We start from the raw sequence: 19,957 nt of genomic DNA, 5'->3' as shown, positions 1-19,957 counted from the left end.
AAGTAGGTGAGATGAATCTCAAGATTCTTAAGAGACATATCAGCCAATTATAACAGATAAAAGGATCCTGATTAGAACAAATTAACTGACAAAAAATTTGATATAATTGTAGACTGAACACTTACTGGATATTTGATGATATTAAGAAATAATTGTTAATTTTTAGGTGTGATAATGGTAATGTGATTATTTTTTAGATACTAATATTGAAATATTTATGAATGTAATACCATCATGGCTTGGCTATGCTTCCAAATAATCTGGATTGGGAAGGAATCAAGTATGAATGAAGCAAGACTGACCCTGAATTTTTTTTTGCAGCTGAGTGATGGGTACATGAGAGCTCACTATTTGATTCTCTCAGCTTTTACATCTATTGGGTACTTTCTATACTACAAAGTTTTATTCAAAGTCAGTATAGACCGTGTTCTTAACTTTTGCCTCCATGGTGTATATATAGACAGTGTAGACTGAGAAGAGATAATTACAATGCAAACAACTAAAAAACACATGTAAAGAATGGATGCAAGTCACTAAGAAAAACCAATACAATCCAACAGAAAAATAGGCAAAGGCTAAGAGAAACAAGTCAGGGAAGAAGAAACCAAAAAGGTCCCTAAGAAAATAAAAAGTCAACCTCATTTGTGACTGAGGTAATGCAAGTTAACTTCATTTCACACCTAAAAATGTAGTCAAGGATGCAGAGAAACAAACATTCTAGCACATTGACAGAGGTATCATAAATAGTTGCTTTTACTTTATATGGTGATACTCAGTAAAGCCTAAGGAGTGCTGGTGGTACAGTGGTTAAGGCATTTGGCTACTAAACAAAAGGTCAGTGGTTTGAACCCACCAGCCATTCCACAAAAGAAAGATGAGGCACTCTGCTTTTGTAAAGATTTACAGCCTTGGAAACCCAATGCGGGTCACTATGAGTCCAAATTGATGCCATACCCGACCAACTCATGAATTTCACCCTTAGGTGAAATTTTGAAACAGTGCATAATGGATCTAAGAAGTAATAAGAAATGGCTGCTAATATCATAAAAAGAGAGAAAAACAGACTTTCTGTGTTTCCTGATGGAAAACACCACACCAACAACCAATAGTACAATTATGTTATCAGCAAAATTAAACCTGGATCCAAGCTTCTTGATCCAAAGGCCAACTTAAGGAAATACAAGGAACAGAGCAACACGTCCAATACCACCAGAGATGCAATCAGCAACATCCAGATGGTCAGAAACTCTACAGAACAAATGACCCACTGTCTTCAATGAATGAAATCACCAAGAAAAAAAAGAGGGAGCTAGAGAACTTGCTAAATTAAACAAAGAGACGCATCAACCAATTAAAATATGCACACCTCAAATGGATCCTGATTCAAACAGATGTCAAAAAATTACGAGGCAATTGGAAATCTGAACAATGGTGGGGGGGCAGGCAGTGTTATAAGTATGAAGTGGTTATTTTTTAAGAGATACATACTAAAATGTCTATGGATGAAATAAAACCCAGAATTTGGTTTAAGACATACAGAAGGCAGAAGAGGAGGTGGGTAACTTGGAACAAGACTGGTCGTAATTGTTAACAGTTCAAGTTGGTAACGGAAACATGAGCCCCATTGTCATTAGGCCTCCCTTTGGGTGCTTAACATTTTATATCATAAAAAATAGTTTACAGTGGAGAAGAAACTAGTATACATGTACACAAAAGGATATGTGTTAGAATGTTCAGGGTGTCCAACATGGTTCACAACAGCAAAATACTGTAAACAATCTAAATGTCTATGAATAAAAACTGGATGACAAATATCTGTGGTCTTTCATTCCAAAAGAACACAAAAGCCAAGAAAGTGAATAAACTTGGTCAGTAGTTCTCAGCCAGGGGTGATTTCCAACACCCCTCTATACACACAGTGGACATCTGGAATGTCTGTCAGCAGAGGTTCTGGTTATGACAAGTCAGGGTTAGGGAAGAGCTTTGGACTCTAGGGGGTAGAGACCAAAAATGCTGCTAAACATCTCACGGTGCAGACAGCATGAGCAAGTACTCTCCCGCAAATATGAGTGCGGTAGAACCATGTGGGCTACACCCCAAACCCTAATACTGCATTGACAGCAAGAAGTGGCCAAGAGATATGGACAAGTGGTACCATGGAGCAAAAATTAAGGACAGAGGCCAAGGCTGTTCAACGCTCATGGAAATTCATCTACATGTGAAGTGTGAAAAGATGGAGATGAAGACTGCATACTAATTTCAGAACAAAGATTAACTCAGATGGGGCAGGAAAGGGAGCAAAGGGGGCTTCAGTAGACTGTGTAACATTTTACTCTATTTATTAGACACACACACACATACACACTCCTCCCCCAAAAAGGACTTTTGATAAAGGCGGTTGTCCCAGGTGCGGTCGAGTTGATTTCTGACTCATGGCTGCCCCACATGCCCAGTGGGTTTCCCAGGCTTTACTCTTTACGGGAGCAGATAACCAGGTCTTTCTCTCGTGGAGCAACTGGGTGAGTTCGAACTGCCAACCTCTGGCTTAGCAGCTGAGCACTTAACTGTTGTGCCAGCAGGGCTCCCTGGCTGGTGAGTACATGGATACATCTTTCATTCTCTGTACTTTCTCTATCCTTGACATGGCTAACAATTAAACTAGATGGTGGGGTTGGGGGCAGCAGTGGCCGGGAGGGCTGACAGTGGGAGCGAGCAGAGGGCCGGGCGGACCCTCCCGGAAGTACTCACCGGCCCACGCAGGTCAATGAGCTCCTGCCTCATCTGGGCCACCATGGCTTCTTTGGCCACCAGGGCGCGGTGTAGGCGCTCGTTGAACTCGATCAGCTCGCCGTGCATCTCCGCCACCTGGAACAGACCGAACACTGAGGCTCAGAGGACAGGTCCCTACAGTGACTGACATGCCTTCTCTGGACCCTCAATCCTGGGCAACAAACGTTGCTTACTTGCTGTTTAAATTCACAAGCTCATGCAAATGCACCCATAAGGTGAAAAACTTTTTTCACTTGGTTGATTTTAACACTTCAGAGTCAAGAACCCACACTGTATTTGGTCAGAAGATGACCCTATCAGGTTATTTTTAGACTCTAATTTTATTCTTAATCATTGAGCATACTCCTAGCAAACACTTTGTTTCTGATCTGAGTTGTGTCTGCCCAGAATTTCCCCACGAGTGACACCATCTGAATAGTTCTGGCCTTTTCCTCTCATCAAGGTCTTGGTACTGAATCCAAGAACAGCGAGCCACAGCTTCATCAGCAACGGGGACAGACACAATGCCCACAGCACAATTACCTTCACCGGTAAAAACCAGTCACTGTCAAGTTCATTCCTACTCATGAGACCCACGTGTGCCAGGGCAGAACTGCCCCATCGGGTTGTCAGTCGGTGATTTTTCGGAAGTAGATGGTCAAGTCCTTCTTCCGTGGTGTCTCTGGGTGGACTCAAACCTCCAACCTTCTGGTTAGTGCTCCAGCACATTGAGCGTTTGCACTACCCAAGGACCCCTTTAGCCACAGCATGGCACATAACAACAAAAACAACAATTCTGTATCTGAATAAATACAACAACAAAATGTGTTCCTAGAACAAACCGCTGCCATGGAGTCGGATCAGACTCATAGCGACCCCTCCTCGGGTTTCCAAGGTGGTTATCACTATGGAAGTAGATTGCCCAACCTTCCTTCTGAGGAGTTGCTGGTGGGTTTGAACTGCCAACCTTCTGGTCAGCAGTCAAATATCTTAGGCACTATGCCACCAGAACCCACCAGTCACTCCTCGGAAGGAAGGTTGGGCAATCTGTTTCCAAAGTGATATTGCCTCGGAAACCCAAGGAAGGGTTGTTATGAGTCGGGCCCGACTGGACGGCACATAACAACAACAACATGTGTTCCTAGATCTCTGTCACAGTAGCTCTATGCACAGGCAGCCGATTCTCATTGTTTGTGGTAGTTATGAGGCCACCACAACACTGAATGAGCTAATGCTGAACCGCCTTGCTCGACCTCAGCTCGGAATGTGCATGTTAGGTTGGTGGCTCAAGTTTTGTTTTCTGCACCTCTGCACACACACGTCCATGACCAACTGAGTAATGATCTGGGGGTTATAAGTAAATTTCGGCAAGTAGATGAATTCCCAAATACAGATTCCGTAAATAATGAGGACTAAGTATTCTTATTCCCATCTCAAAAAAATAAAAAGTCACTGCCATCGAGTCAATATGACTCATAGCGACCCCTCCTTGGGTGTCCTAGGCAGTATCTCTACGGAAGTAGATTGCCCAGTCTTCTTTCCGAGGAGTGGCTAGTGGGTTTGAACCACCAGCCTTCTGGTTAGCAGTGAAATGCCTTAGGCCCTACACCACCAGAGCTCCATTCATATCTCACAGGAAGGGAAAAATATGTCCTAGGAGTTTAATGAGTTAGCTCAAGGTTATATAGGTAAAAAAGGGCAGCGTCAGGGTTCAAACCTAATGCACAAGTCTTCAGAGTCCTGGCTCCAACCACAGGGCTACAGGCTAGGTCCCACCCCTCCACTGTGCCCAGCTGGAGGAGGTGAGCAATCGAGTTTTTTCAAAGTTTATGCAACACTCTTAGCTAATCCCAAATAAACAAAACTGGAGGCAGCTATGAGGCAGTCTCTGATGGATGCAGAGACTGAAGAAATCAACACACAAAAAGCAGAGATAGCTTATATGATCAAAGTGCACAGTCATTTCTCTGATTACTAGAGCAACCTTGCTGGAGGTCAGAATGAAATTCAGTATGAATACATGCTACAACACGGGTGAGCCTTGAAAGCACACGTTACGTCAAAGAAGCCAGACACGTATGCCAGGTATGGTTCCATTTACATGAAACCTTAAGAACAGGCAAATGCAGAGAGACAGAAAGCAGACTGGTGGTGTCCAGAGACTGGGAGGAGGGAGCGTGGGAGGTGACAGTTGAAGGCATAAGGGGTTTCCCCGCAGCATGCTGAAAACGTTCAGCAACTAGACTGTAGGGACGACTGCACAGCACTGTGAATGGACAAACGTCACCGAATTGTGCACTTCAAAATGGTTAAAATAAAACACAATTAAACTTGACTACCATTTCAATGTTTTAGAGAAACATGGGCTCTTCTATTGTGTTCTTTGGGGATGCTGCAAGCATATTACACAGAAGCCTCCCAGGATACAGACCCTCCTCAGACCTCTGGGCCCCCTGCCCTTCCCAAGCAATCAGCCCTCCTGACCTCAGAGTTCACCCAGACACTATGTATCAATAAAGTCGGACCATTTGTAAGAAATACTCTCGTTGGGATATAAAACATATTTTCAGAAAAAAAGGATGAAATTGGAGAGAAGCCTTGTGGAACAAAGGTGTTGTGAACCTGAGCCGTGATGCTTTGGAGGAAGAAAGAGAACTAGCTTTTTTTTCGAGTGGGGGTGTGTGTATTGTTACATAAAGAATAAAAGGTACAGAAAGAAAGAGACCAAGATTATTACTAACATTACTCAAGGGGTAGGTTTCCAGCCCATTCTTTTCCATATTTTAAGTTTTCTAATAATAAGCACTCTTTCATTTATCACCGAGGAAAACCACGCAGACTCTTGAAAAGAATTAAAATTCTTTACCTGAAACTAAAGGGAGCCCTCATGCAATCAACATGAAACTTCTCAGTGATTCTTCCATTAACTTGCTCCATGAATCTCCACTCAAAGGACAACCCCTCTATCCCCGAGGTGCTCACCTCTTCCAAACCCTCAGGAAAGGCAAAGGGAAAACGGCACAAAAGACAGCCTGAGAGCATGCAATTAACAAAGGAAGAATAAGTCGCAAAGCCTTTTAACCAGTTTTTTCCTTTGTACAGACCTAAAATTCATATTCTCCAGTCGCCTTATTCCTTTTGCATAAGATAAGCTTACACTGATCTTCTTTTGGTCTTTAACAAACAAATACAACATCACTAATAACGTCTGTGTGAATTTCATATGGAAATTGCATAAACCTCCTTGAGCCTCCGCAGGGCTGTGGATCCATTTACCACACAGTAAGCAGGAAATACACAACCACCGATATTACTGCTAAGTATCTGCTAATGTGCCACTGTCCTTTCCAAGCAGAGCAGGAGTTTTCAGGTTTGCTTTTGTTTTGGTTTGCAGTAGGAGCCGGAGTGTGGAGATAATTCTCAATAAATTCCTAAGACATCGAAACATCCCCACTTCAAGTGGTGCTCATCATGAGCTGTCAAATCACTGGTTCTCTCCTGCAACCAGAAGAGTGGCTTGACCACATCAGACAAAGCTTTCGTCTTGCTACAGCATAAAAAGAAAGTCAGATGGGATCGAGGAGACAAAATTTGATGAAGTAATTTCCAGCAACATTAAAACTACCAGTGCTCATTGCTACTAAAGCTCAACTCGGTAACTCTAAATTTTCATATCACATATTCCTTCTTACAGTCACTGATGTAAACAGCTTTCATCTTACATAAACCGTTAAGCTTATTGCTACTGCTGCTCAAATTACTTTTTCCAAACTCTAACTAGAAATAAATTGAAGACTCAGAGGGCCTTGGGATCCGAGATCACAGGTAGTTTCCATTATCATAAAAATAAAACCAGACTGCACAGCATAGAGGACAGACACTGAGTGTGCAAAGGGCCAAGTCTGGAGGGGAGGCAGCTGAGGGAGGTAGATGTGGACCTGGGCTTTATCATGTCCTAACGGTGCTGAGCTCTTGTGCAAGTCCTTCAACCTCTCTGAGCCATAAATGCGGATTAACAACCACACCCACTGCACTGGGCGGCTGTGAAGCTCAAAGAGCCGCTCCACCTGCAGGCTCAGGGCTTTGTCTGGCATGAGGTCAATGCTCAGAGGAGAGCTGGTGTGCCTAGTAAGAGTTAGGGGGTGGGGGTGGGTGATCACAGAACGGGACACAGAAGAGGATGAGGGTGGTAGGTCTCCAGGGACCAGATGATAAAGGACCATATGTGCCCTACCAAGCAGCACAGACAGCCATGTGGAGAGACTCATCATGCTCAGAGTGAGAATTGCTAACCAATGTTCCAGGAGCTGGGGAGCAGGAGAAACAAGACAAATCAGTCCCCTCCTTTGTCATGGAATCATGAAATTCACATCTTAGTGGTTAGACAAACTATGACAAAGCTGTGTGTGAGAGAATGGCTCATCATGGGGAGCCTCTCCAAGGGACCACATTCAAGACCCGAAACCTTATCAGGGGCACACATCAGCAGCCTCCCGTGGCAGATCACAGCCTCAGATCATCACGGACACCCGCTGTTTTGGCACCAAGCACGCGCCAGGGCTGGACTGAGCAACTGATGTCCTTCTTCTACTTCAGGAGTTTGTATTTTCATAAAAATTTATAGGAAGGCAGTTACGGAGGCAGCACCACTTGACAACACTAATTACAGCGACAAAGCAAAAGCCAGCTCCAGGGAGAGGGGCATGGACTACTACTAGCAATGCAGCTGCAGACACAGCCCAATGTGGGCAGGATCGGGGCTGGAGCCCCGTGCCCTGGGAGGCTGGAGAGGCACGCAGGCCAAGCTCAAGGCCAAGAGGCTGTTCCACTGTTGGGCTGGGAAGGCGTACAATGTTTCCATTAACGAGGTGCAAACTCATATGAGTCACCATTTGGATTTCATCCTTTAGGAGGAGAAAAGAAAGTAGAAAGCTTTAAGAAGTTCAAGGTTCAAGGCTGTCTGACCACATCTTTCAAGCTTTTAAATCACTCACTTGTGGATTGGCAAATCACTGCTGGGAGCTACCAAGTCTCTCCACTTGCATATGTACTCAAAGCAAGAGGTGAGCTCCAAATGGCCAGAACCTCCCTAGATGCCCATCAAAAGGAGGCTAGTTCAATAGATCATGGTCTGGTCACTCTCTCTTACTGCCTCTTTGGCAGACATCACCAAGCAATCACTGCACTCCTTCTTCAAGAAGTCACCAGGCAGCCACAACCAATCGATTGGTGTGTTGGCCTACAAGATGACATCTATTTCGTATCTCTACCATAAAAGACTCGATGGCACATAACAACAACAACCATAAAAGAAGGGGAAAAGTGTCTTGGAGAAGGTGACATTTGAGTTGGGCTTTAGAAGATAATGCCTTTGGAGCTTCAGGAGACTGAATGATTCCCTCCAGCTGGAGCATCAGGGAAGATGATCTCCAAAAATAATGTGGCTGTGAAAACGCTTCAAGGCTGTAAAAATCACAGGAATTATCATAATTACCCGCCAAAGCTCAAAAGGATTAGAAATTTAAAAGCAAAAAACAAAAACCCCACCTCTGGCATTTCCTCTCCTATCAGAATGTTCTCTCTCAAATCATATTCAAGTTGATCGTGCTCCCTCTGCTGGTGGCTAAGTAACCAGCTGCTTCCTGATGAGTCAGACCATCAGCTCTGCGACCTTGGCCTGGTGCTCCGTCTCTGGGCCTCACCTTCCTCTTCTGCTAAGTGGGCATGAAGAGGTAACTGATATCTTTAGATCAAGATACCCACCCCCCAAAATTTGAACAGCAACTAAAGCCTTGTTGGTCATCTACCCAAACTCTCAAAAACGTTCATTAGACAGATGCTTCAGGATCTATTTAAGATCTTAATTCTCACGAGCCATTTTGTTTGTGTGTTTAGTTTTTCGGTTTTGTTTGCTTGTGTGTTTTGTCTTGGGTCCCAGTTACGCTGGCTCTGGTGGAAGGGGGGGTATCTGGAATGTCATTCTACAATGACTACACATTGTACCTGCCTGTCACCATGAGTCAGAATCAACGCCACCACAACCAAAACAACAATCTAGGTAGGACCTTAACCCACTTCTGAGCACCAACTATGTGCCAGGTACTTATGTGCATTACGTGCATCCAAAGGAGCACCAGTGGCGCAGTGATTAGGTGCTCGATTGCTAAGCTGGAAGGTCCGTAGTTTGAACCCGTCAGCAGCTCCATGGGAGAAGAGACCTGCCGATCTCCTCCCACGAAGATCACAGCCTAGGAAAACCCATGGGACAGCTCTACTCTGTCATACAGAGCCAATGTGAGTTGGAACTGACTTGACAGTTTATGACAACAACAATACATACATCTGACCATGAAATTTTTGCCACTCTCCTAGAAGGCACACAGGGCAACCTTACAGATGAAAGCATCAGGCTCAGAGAGGTCAGGTTATGCGCCTCAGGTGTCAGAGTCGGGAAATGACAGGGTGAGCATCTGAACTCATGCCTGAAGGCCCCACGGCCTCTGCCTTTGGCACTCTACCATAGCTGTGACGGAAAGAGACCCCTTCAGTGGGAGTCAAGGGAGATGAAGTCCATCCCACAGAGCAGACAGCAAGATGGGGCCAGAGGCTTCCTAACCCATGTCTGTATTAGTTCCTTGCAGGGCTTCTGAAAAATGCAGATTCCTGGGCTACACGCCTGGCTATTCTGAGTCAGTAGGAGGGAGTACATAAGTCTAAAGCCATTCTTTCTAAAGGCTCAATGACTGATGACCAATCTGACCTGGGAGCCACTGGCATAGAGACAAGGGGCAGTCAGGTTCAGACTTAGGTTTGAACTGCAGCTGTGGGAACACAGTTTTCTGTTCATTATTTGTAAAATAGGGATGTCACAAAAGCACCTCTGCTTTTCGGCTTTTAAATTCTTCTGAACCTTCACTGATAAGAACAAAGCCACAGCCAAAGAAAAACTCCATTAGCCCTGCCTGCCACCAGCAGAAGGTGGTAACTGTCACACATGCCTTGTGACTTTGAGTAACGGCATAGCAAGTTAACCCATTGCTGTCAAGTCAATTCTGACCCTCAGTGACCCTGCAGGACAGAACAGAACTACCTCATAGGGTTTCCAAGGCTGTCAATCATTACGGAAGCAGACTGCCACACCTTTGTTCTGTGGTGCAGCTAGTGGGTTTGACCCACCTACCTTTTGGTTAGCAACCGGGCACTTAACCCCTGTACCACCAGGGATCCTCAGTGGCATAGCGTGTTAATCTACAATACAGACCAGTTGCTCTGGATCCATTCTGACTCATGGCACTGTCATAAGCGTCAGAACAACCTGCTCTGTAAGGTTCTCAAAGAGCATCTCCACACCTCTCTCCTGGGGCACCTCAGGTAGACTCGAACCTCTGGCCCTTTAGTTAGCAGCCAAGTACATTAACCATAGGGCTGATCCCGGGACTCCTAGGCTGTAGTGGTGCTGCTTAAAGGATGGCCCATGAAATGCAGCTGCTCTGTGCATTCTTGAACCTCCGGCCCTTCAGTTAGCAGTCGAGTGCATTAACCATGGGCCCAACCCAGGGACTCCTCATCCACAATGGTGCTGCTTAAAGGATGGTCCATGCAGCTGGTCTGTGCACTGTTTGCTGCGAGCCCAAGAAAGGCAAGAACAGAAACGGAAAGTAAACAGTGGAACACACCTAAATCAACTTGATATGCCAGACATTTCATAGTCTTCTTTCCTTTTTTGGTATTTTACAAAAACATCAGTCTGCAATGGATTGGAAATTTAAAACAAACAAAACCAGCTCTTTCTTGCATCACAAAAAGTATGAGAAACACTTGTCTCCAACACAGTGCTGTGTCTGAAGCAGTATCTTACAGTACTAACTACAAAAAACAAGGATTAATAATAATTATGAACAAAAAAAGCGAAATTAGGACCATCTTTGGGTAAAAATTTTTAAGAGAGCTGGAAGAGAAAAGAACCAATGGTGATGTTGTTCTTAAAAAAGTGTGAATTATGACTCAAAAACTAAAAAATTTCAGACCGTAACCTGAAATACTGCAGCCTAGACCCAGCTCAGGACACAGGACCACGGGAAATCCTCAAAAAATTATAGTCATCATTAATCTCTTTGGCTGTGAACTGTTGCTGGTTTCACAGTTCGCTCTTCGTGCCCATTTATCAGAAAAGGAAGGTGAGGCCCAGAGACAAAGAACTAGGCCAAGGTCGCAGAGCTGAAGAGTGAAAGTCGAGATCTGAATGCCAGTTATTATGATCCCAAAGCCCTTTCCATCATATGTCTCCAAGGCAACAGATAAATAACCCTAGAAGAAAAGTACTGCAGCTGTCTGAAAGCACAGGAAACTGAGGATCCAGGAGATAAGTGACCTGTGAAGCCACAAAGTTATTTCCTAAGATGGTCAAGACCAGGTTTCCCGCTTGCAAACCCAGGGCTCTCTGCTCCTCCACTGGGGGCCATGTGACCCTCAAGGGCAATAAGAAATGGGAAGTATTTTGTAAACCGTGGTTCTCTCCCTGTGGAAGGGGCAATGATGACAGTGGAAGGAGGGGTGACAGGTCAGGCTCAGGGAGCACGCACTGCACCACACTGCCACTGCTCCCCGAGAATGACTCCATCCAGGTCCTACAACTCTCCTAGGAGATAGGTACTGTTACTGTGGCACAGAAAGGCCAAGCCACACAGGAAGTAAATGGCAGAACTGGGATTCAAACTCCCAAGCCCATGTCCTTGACTTCACTCCTCCATGCTGCCTCTCAGATACCCCATCACCATGTTCCAGGGACCAGGGAGACAGCAAGGGCCTGGAAGAGGTGATGACCCCAAGACCAAGGACTGAGAGCACCACAGGCACCAAGCCTCCTTCCCCTGGGGAAAGGTGCTGTCAACCCACGGTGGGGGGGGGGCGGGGCAGTCATCAGTGGACACGGCAGGGACACCGTCTGGGCTCTGGCTGCCCCGGCTGTCCCCTGAACCTTCTGGAGCCCAGCCTGCTTGTCACACATCATTTACACAGCTTCCTTGGTGACCCTGGCAGCACATGAAGTGGCACCCACAGTAAGCACGAACCTCAGCAAAGGCAGAGCCTGCCCAAACCTGAGCTCAGGGCCCGAGGAAAACCCCAGAGAGGATCCCAAGAGCTCCCTGGAGGCCAGAACACATCTTCCCTAAAATGGCTTTGGCCTCATGGGAAGGGATTTGGAAATGAAAATATATCTAGATGTGTCTTTTAAAAATCTTTCTAAATGAGAATCCCAGCATGTAGACATTCCAGGAGACGGTCTGATCTTACTTCCAGGTGCTCTCCATCAGAGGTAGGATATGGAACAATGGTGAGTGAACCCAGGTCCCGTCTGTTCGCGGATGTGTGGCCCTGAGCCGGTAACTTCACACCCCTGATTCTTGATAGCTTATTGGTAAAAGAGGATGCCACTTCTTATTGTACAGGGTATGACAGGAGGTGACATCCTCTTTCACAATAAGGAATCTGTACACAGACCAGGAGGCTGCTGTTCAAACAGAGCAAGGGGGACACTGCATGGTCTAAAATCAGGAAGTGTGTGTGTCAGGGCTGTATCCTTTCATCATACTTATTTGGTCTGTATGCTGAGCCAGTAATTCAAGAAGCTGGACTATATGAAGAAGAACGTGGCATTGGGATTGGAGGAAGAATCAACAATCTGTGATGAGCAGATGACACAACCTTGCTTGCTGAAAGTGAAGACGACTTGAAGTACTTACTGATGAAGATCAAGGACTACAGTCTGCAGTATGGATTATACCTCAACATAAAGACAACAAAAATCCTCACAACCAGACCAATAAGCAACATCATGATAAACGGAGAAAAGATTGAAGTCGGCAAAGATTTCATTTTACTTGGATCCATAATCAACTCTCATGAAAGCAGCAGTCAAGAAATCAGACGTCATATTACACTAGGCAAATCCACTGCAAAAGACCTCTTTAAAATGTTAAGAAGCAAAGACATCACTTTAAAGACTAAGGTACACCTAACCCAAGCCATGGTATTTTCAATCGCCTCATATGCATATGAAAACTGGACAACGAATAAGGAAGACCAAAGAAGAATTGATGTCATTGAATTGTGGTGTTGGTGAAGAACACTGAAAATACTGCAGATTGACGGAAGAACAAACAAATCTGTCCTGGAGGAAGCGCAGCCGGAATGTTCCTTGGAAGTGGGAATGGCCAGACTTCGCCTCACCTACTTTGGTCATGTTGTCAGAAGGGACCATTCCCTGGAGAAGGCTATCATGCTGGGTAAAGTGGAGGGTCAACGAAAAAGGGGAAGACCCTCAGTGAGATGGAATGACACAGTGGCTGCAACGATGGACTCGGTCGAGCATAGCACGGATTGTGAGGCCAGCACAGGACTGGGCAGTGTTTCCTTCTATTGAATGTAGGGTTGCTAGAGTCGGAATTAACAAAAACAAACAACAACATTGTACAGGGCTGTCATGAGAAACAAAGAAACAGCACGGTTGGAGGAACTGCCCAGAAGTGAAGGATGTGTAAAGGAGGATAATGAAGACTTCCTGTGGGTCAAGGCACTCTACACAGCAGCCCGACAGCAAGCCTGGGGTGCAGAGCTGTATCTCCGTTAAACAGGTCCAGAAACCGAGGCTCAGAGAGGTGAAGATAATGTCCTAAGTCATGCAGTCCCTGAGGGTGGGGGGGCCTCAGTGTGACCCCAGGGCTCACGGCCATATCCTCCCATCTTTCCCCCCAGTTTCTCTCTTCCTTCCCATATTTCTTTGGCTGAATTCTGCAGCATGTGAGAGCTCACCCCAGGAAGGTGCTGGACCTTGCCCTGAGGATGCAGGAGGGCTGCTATCTTGGGAAAGATGCTCCTTCTTGTGACCTTGTGAAGTTGCCTTAGTGACACGATCCCACAAAGCCCACGAGGCGGGTCCACCCCGCTGATGCCGTGCGGGTTCTGCCTGCTGAGCCACTAAGGTGAGTGCAGGCTTGTCCCGAAAGCCTGGCAATAACTGCACGTTGAAAAGAGACTCCCTTAAATGTCCCGTTATTACAGCCCCTCGGTGTGGAGAATGCCAAGTATGAGAGAAGTCATACTTCAAAACATTTGGCTGGGATTACAGTGTATTGGGGGGGAAAGCACCACAACTCACAACAGCTCAATTTACAGCAGTGTGCCTCTGACACACGGTTGTTGTTGTTAAGTGCCGTTGAGTCGTCAGAGACATGGATGTGGAGGCAATGGTTCCAGCTCTCCACAGGGCTGTGCAGTCCCGGTCCCCAGTGCTGGTGACATATGACCTTCTGGAGAGCACACAAGGTGAGCTGCAAAGAAAGGTCACACAGAGCAGCAGCTGCTAACAGCCCCAATAACACCACTTCTCTCCGGCCCTCTGCTTACGACCCTTAAAGAACAAAGGCAAGATACATGGAAATTACAACAAAAAGAGACCAGCCGACATCTTCTTGGTTGTGTGAGACAAATGAGCAATGACAGGAGGGAAAACAAAAAACCCCAAGCAGGAGTTCCAAGCCCATGCTGAAAGATGCAGTCACACAGGACGAGCTTCTCTCAGCTGTTCAGATGAGTCAATGGGCTAACATCTTGTTACCACTCATCCGTTGAGAGTATCACAGGAGAGGCCATGTAGTAGAGTGGCTAAGCCCTAAGCTCTGGAGCCAGGGGATTGGGGAGTAAAACCCGCCTTCCCCAGGGCTACCTGTGACCTTGGCTGAGAGACTGCACCTCGCATCCACAGAGTGAGGTAATGACCGTGCAAATTTCACAGGCAGTGAGGTGAGGTTTATATGAGTTAATACTTAAGAAGTGCTTAGCACAGGGCTTGGTCTGCACAGAGCAGCCCCCTGACTGCTGGCTGTCAATATCCCATTAACTAGCACCACTGACAACAGCCAGCGTGCCGCTCCTATGGGATCTACATCACTAATCCATCTCTGATCTGTCCCCTCCCCTCTACTCCTGTTGCCAAGGCCTGGTTCCAAAGCATCCCCATCTCCCACCTGGACAAGCACAACAGCTCCCATGGGCCATGCTGCCCCATCCTGTCCTCTCCCACCCCAACCGGATGCTCAAATGATCCTCTACAGCCCAAAATGACATCCCTTTGCTACTTAACAAGGAGCTCTGATGGTGCAGTGCCTAAGGCATGTGACTGCTAACCAGAAGGCTGGCGGTTCAAGCCCCCCAGCTGCTCCATGGAAGGAAGACGAAACAATCTACTTCTGGAAAGATTTACCACCTCGGAAACCCAATGGGGGTTGCTGTGAGTCAGAATCGAATAGATGGCAATGAGTTTGGTTTTTCATTTTGCTACTTAAACATTTCAGTGACATTCACAAATAATATGACATCATGTCTGTGATTTGCTTCAAAATAATATGGAGGTGGGAAGCTAGTGGGTGAGGAAAGCATGGAATAGGACTGCCCTTGGGGCTGACTGTAGGATATTGACTAGGGCTGTGAAATGGGTACAAGGAGGTACATTATACATTCAAATTCCTCTATAATCCAAAGTCTAAAGAAAATCCCTCAAGAGCTTCCCATTAATCATCTCTTTGAAATGACACACAAGCAGTGAGAGGAGAGGAGAGATGGGGGGACCTATCAAAGGAAGGGCTGACAGTGACCAAATGAGAACATGTTCTGCCCTGCACCTCCCGCACACTCCTCCTAAAGTCCTAAGCAGCCCCAAAGCTTAATGCACATTTCAGACTTTCTCTCTCCTCAACCCCTCCTCTGATGCACCCATCCATCTTCTCCATAAACGGTTCTCTCTCAGCAGTAGCAGCAGCACTTGGTATTCTCTGAGCACTTACTACAAGTCATAAGGAAGACCAAAGAAGAACTGATGCACTTGAATTGTGATGCTGGTGAAGAAAAGTGAAAATACTACGGACTGCCAGAAGAACAAACAAATCTGTCTTGGAAGAAATGCAGCCAGAATACTGCTTAGAAGCAAAAACATCAGACTTCATCTCACATACTTAGGTAATGTTGTCAGAATGGACCAGTCTCTGGAGAAGTAAAGAAGAGGGTCAGCGAAAAGGGGAAGACCCTCGAGGACATGGGCGGACACAGTGGCTGCAACGACAGCCTCACACATGGCAGCGATGGAGAGGCTGGCGCAGGACAGGGCATCGTCCAGTTCGGTAATAGCTGGGCTCGCTGCGAGTCAGAGCTGGTGCACTGCACCTAACAACACACTACATGCCAAGCACCATCACAGCCACAGATAAAGGCTCTTCCGTATGAATAAGGAAAAGATGTGCCTTCTGGGTAGTCACAGCCCCACAGAGCCTTGGCTCAGGGAGTGGAGCACAGCGGGAAACAGCTCCCACTGGTGCTCAGAGCCACACGTCTTGTGTAATGCACCGAGCTAGGCGCTAGCATTGCTCCTTACAGGGGAGGAAATCGAGACCCAATGGAGTCAGAACACTCGCCCATGGTCACAGAGAGATGGTGATGCCCAGGTTCTTTTCATTACACAAAGCTCCCACAGGACGAGGCGTGGCACTGCCATGGTCACCCTTCATCCAACCCAGCAGACAACGCTGTCTCCCAGGCAGTGAACACAGCCCCTAGGGTCCTGGCACAAGCACAGGACTCCACGAGCCTCCCTTGGAATCTGCCAGCATCAGCACCAAAATCAGACACTTCCAGGGCTGATGTCTGCTCCATCAATTATGGGAGCATCAGTGGGAGGCAACGGGGAAAGGCTCCACTCTGTTACACAGCATCTAATGGGGTTTACCTGGCATCGCACAATGGCTGTCATTATAACCCATCACAAGTACAAAACACTGTGCTGCGCTGGGCTGGGCTGGACTGGTGAAAATGGGTCAAGAATCACTTTAAAAAGCTCTGCTGGTCTCTCCTTTCAAAAGCACCACTGTTACTGCCAGCTCCCGGCAGACAACTGTGGATTTTCAAGGACCCTGGAGTCAGAAGGCAACTCAGTGAGGGCCTCCCCTGCCTCTCCAGCCCAGAAAGCTTCACTGGGCAGCAGCCAAGGAGGAGGAGGCAGCAAAGGTGATGCTGTCACCATGAAGAGCAAATAGTCACTGACCTGGTTCCTAACCCTTTCTTTGTATTAGTTCATCCACACAGCAACCTTATGAGGCCAATCTATGGCCTACTTCTGTCTCTGGAAACTTATCCAGAGTATCTGAAAATTCTAAGATTCGCTCACTCACTATCTACTAAGCACTCACCACCTACCACGCCCTGTTCTAAACACTGCAGACAGAATAGTAAACGAGAGGGAGCAAAGTGCGTTCTCACAGCCCTGCTGTTGTCGAGCAGGCTCGGACTTACAGTGACCCCGCGAACATCAGAACGAAAGCCTGCTCAGTCCTGCAGCAGCCTCACAGTCACTTCTGTGCTGGAGTCCACGGCTGCAGCCACTGTGCCCACATCACCAAGGGCTTCCTCTTTTTGCTGGTCCTCTACTTCACCAGGCATGATGCCCTTCTCCAGGGACTGGTCCCTCCTGATCACATGTCCCAAGCACTCGAAGTTTCATCATCCTTGCTTCTAAGGATGTACTGAGGTTGTACTAAGGTTGTACTTCTTCCAAGACAGAGTTCTCTGTTCTTCTGGCAGTCCATGGTATGCTCAGTAGTCTTCACCAACACCAAAGTTCAAAGGCATCGACTCTTCTTCCATCTTCCTTATTCACTGCTCAGCTTTCACACGCATATGTGGCAACTGAAAATACCACGGCTTGGGTCAGGTGCACTTTAGTCCTCCAGGTGACAGCCCTATATTCTAGCTACTGGTTCCATCTAACAGAGGAGGAAACAGAGGAGGCCTATAGAGGTTTAGTCCTAGCCAAATCCAGTAAAGAGAGGAGTTAGGATCTGAGCCCCGAGCTTGTGCAGACAATCACCATGCTGTACAGTTCTCTCAGCCCTGGCATCAAGAACACTGGTGGGAACCTCCTCCTACGTGAGCTAAGCCTCCCTGTGCACTTCTGGATCTACTGGTCCATTTCAGTCACCTGTCAGTCATCCATTCACATTTCTTCATTTGTTCAAGAAACATTTTCTGAGCAGCTTGCGACCTGGTACTGACCTGGGTGCTGGGCACCAGGGGTGACCAGGCCCTGTTCCTACTCTCAAGGAGCTCCCTGGCTCCTGGGGATTCAGACAGTCAATAGTTCCCAAACAGCAGGGCAAGTGGCCCAGCTGGAGCGGATCCAGGTCCCTGGGTACCTGGATGGAGAGGCACCTCCCCAGCCTGGGAGGACAGGGAAGGTCCCAGAAGGATCGTGCTAAGCTCTGCCTTGATGGGCAGGAAGGGGTTAGGAAGCACGAGGAGGGAGAACAGATTCAACCAGGGCCGTCACTTCCAAGCCTCGCCACATATCTGCTCCTGTCTCCACAGCTATACAGTGTGGCGCCATCATGTTGAGCAGACAGGGCTAGTGGGAGAGTCCCATGTGCTAAGAATGGACTCGAGTGAGCTCAGTGTGGCACACAGTAGGAGTGCATCACAGCGCAGCTCATTACTCCTGGGGGCTGGTGACCTTGTACGAGCCCGAGCATCTAAAACCAGCTCCTCATTCCGAGGATGTCCAGAAAGCACTTCAGCCCGAAGTGTCGCCCTTCCACTCACTGTGCAGGATGCTGGAAAGTCAAAAGCTCATACCAAGATGTAAATTCCAAATTTATGTAGCTCTTTTCATATTCTAATGTCTTCCAGGTATCGGGAGAGGCTGGTATGAGTTTTTAATCATGTTCCTTAGGAAGGGAGACACAGAACTTCCTGAATATTTCAAACGCAGTTCTATAAATGATGCCCAAGTTTCAAATGAAAGACAGTAAATGAAAAACATTAAATTTTATGAGCATCAAAGATGTTTTTCTCCCTCCAGAGTCCCTTTCTCATCCAAACAGCACTTCCTTAAAGCTGAGAAGAGCCCCCTCTGGTAAAAGCCACTCTGCTGCCTCTAGGAACAAGTGCACGGTCACTTATGCATGCTGGTAGCTCTTGGCACAAATGTGCACTGAAAGGAGACAGAGTTCAACTCGAGACAGGTGGTGTGGGGCAGTGGTTAGGGGGTGGTCAGGATGAGCTAGAAGGCCAAGAGCCTTGCCTCTCTGCCAGTTACTTACCCTGTGACCTTGGCCAAGCTACCTAACATCTCTGGGCCTGTGTCTGCAGGTATAAAATGGGGTCACTGGAGCACTTTTATCACCAAGTTGCTATGGGGACTTAAAAAAAAAAACAAAAACCATGCCATCAAGTCAATTCTGACCCTGCCCCTCTTGCAATTATATCCCAGTGCCCAAGGTTACAAATGCCAATTAACCAAGGGCCAGTGTCTTTTTGTCCAGGGACAGAAAATGGGACTTTGAACAAAAGTGCAGGCTGCCACTGAAATTCTGGCTTCCTTTGCTGGGTCCTGGGCTGGCATCCAAGAAACTCACCAGGATTTCTATGTAGCATCAGGGTACAAATGATCAAGTGCTCATCTATTACTTAAAATGTTGATGGTTCAAATCCACTCACAGGCATCTCGCAGGAAAGGCCTGGTAATCTACTTCCAAAGAACCAGCACTGGAAACCCTTGGAGCACGGCCACACTCTGATTCACAGGGGTCACCAGGAGTCGGGGCTGACGTGGTGCAGCTGGCTCGTTTGCTTCTCTGGTTTAGAGTACATTTCTAGTTCGCTGTCCCAGAGAGGAGAGGACATAAAGAAAAAGATAGTGATGAAGATGAAGATGACGATGACCGAGAAGATACAGATGACACTGATGCAGCAGCAGACACTTCCTGGCTATGAAACTGGTTGACCACTACATCTCAGATGGGAAAAAAACAAACAGTGGTGCTTGGGACTTAAAGCTTTGTGGTCACCATGTAGAATTCTCACTAAGTGTGTCTTTGAATCTGTGTTTTAGAATTGATGTCCAACGGGATGATGGAGCATGAACACGAACGGAGGAGATGTGAAGCCCTGGCTGCCTACTCCCCAACATCACTGAGCGACTGCTGCCCCCCTCTCAGCACAGCACAGGCCTAGGTATGGGCACATGCATCCCAGAAGTCAAGTCACGGGGCTGGGTCCAGGTGCCCCTGATGGCCCAAGGGAGCGCAATATTAAATAGCCAATAAAAACCATGTCAGGACATCACCCAAAAGGAAAATTACAGACC

General features: G+C 46.9%; 1 protein-coding gene across 1 annotated transcript in view; it reads right to left on the bottom strand.

Moving 5' to 3' along the window:
* SNX29 (sorting nexin 29) overlaps positions 1 to 19,957 on the bottom strand; it is a 681,105-nt gene that overhangs the window by 228,225 nt on the left and 432,923 nt on the right. Inside the window, exon 18 of the mRNA XM_007939635.2 lies at positions 2,749 to 2,865. Within this exon, the coding sequence (XP_007937826.2) occupies positions 2,749 to 2,865 (117 nt within the window). The remainder of the gene's footprint in view (positions 1 to 2,748; positions 2,866 to 19,957) is intronic.

Source organism: Orycteropus afer, unplaced genomic scaffold, assembly GCF_000298275.1.
Source record: "Orycteropus afer afer isolate SDZICR_OR568_19922 unplaced genomic scaffold, OryAfe1.0 scaffold00061, whole genome shotgun sequence".
Lineage (NCBI taxonomy): Eukaryota > Metazoa > Chordata > Mammalia > Tubulidentata > Orycteropodidae > Orycteropus > Orycteropus afer.
The sequence above is the reverse complement of the archived record's forward strand: the minus strand, read 5'-3'. Positions and strand labels throughout refer to the sequence as shown.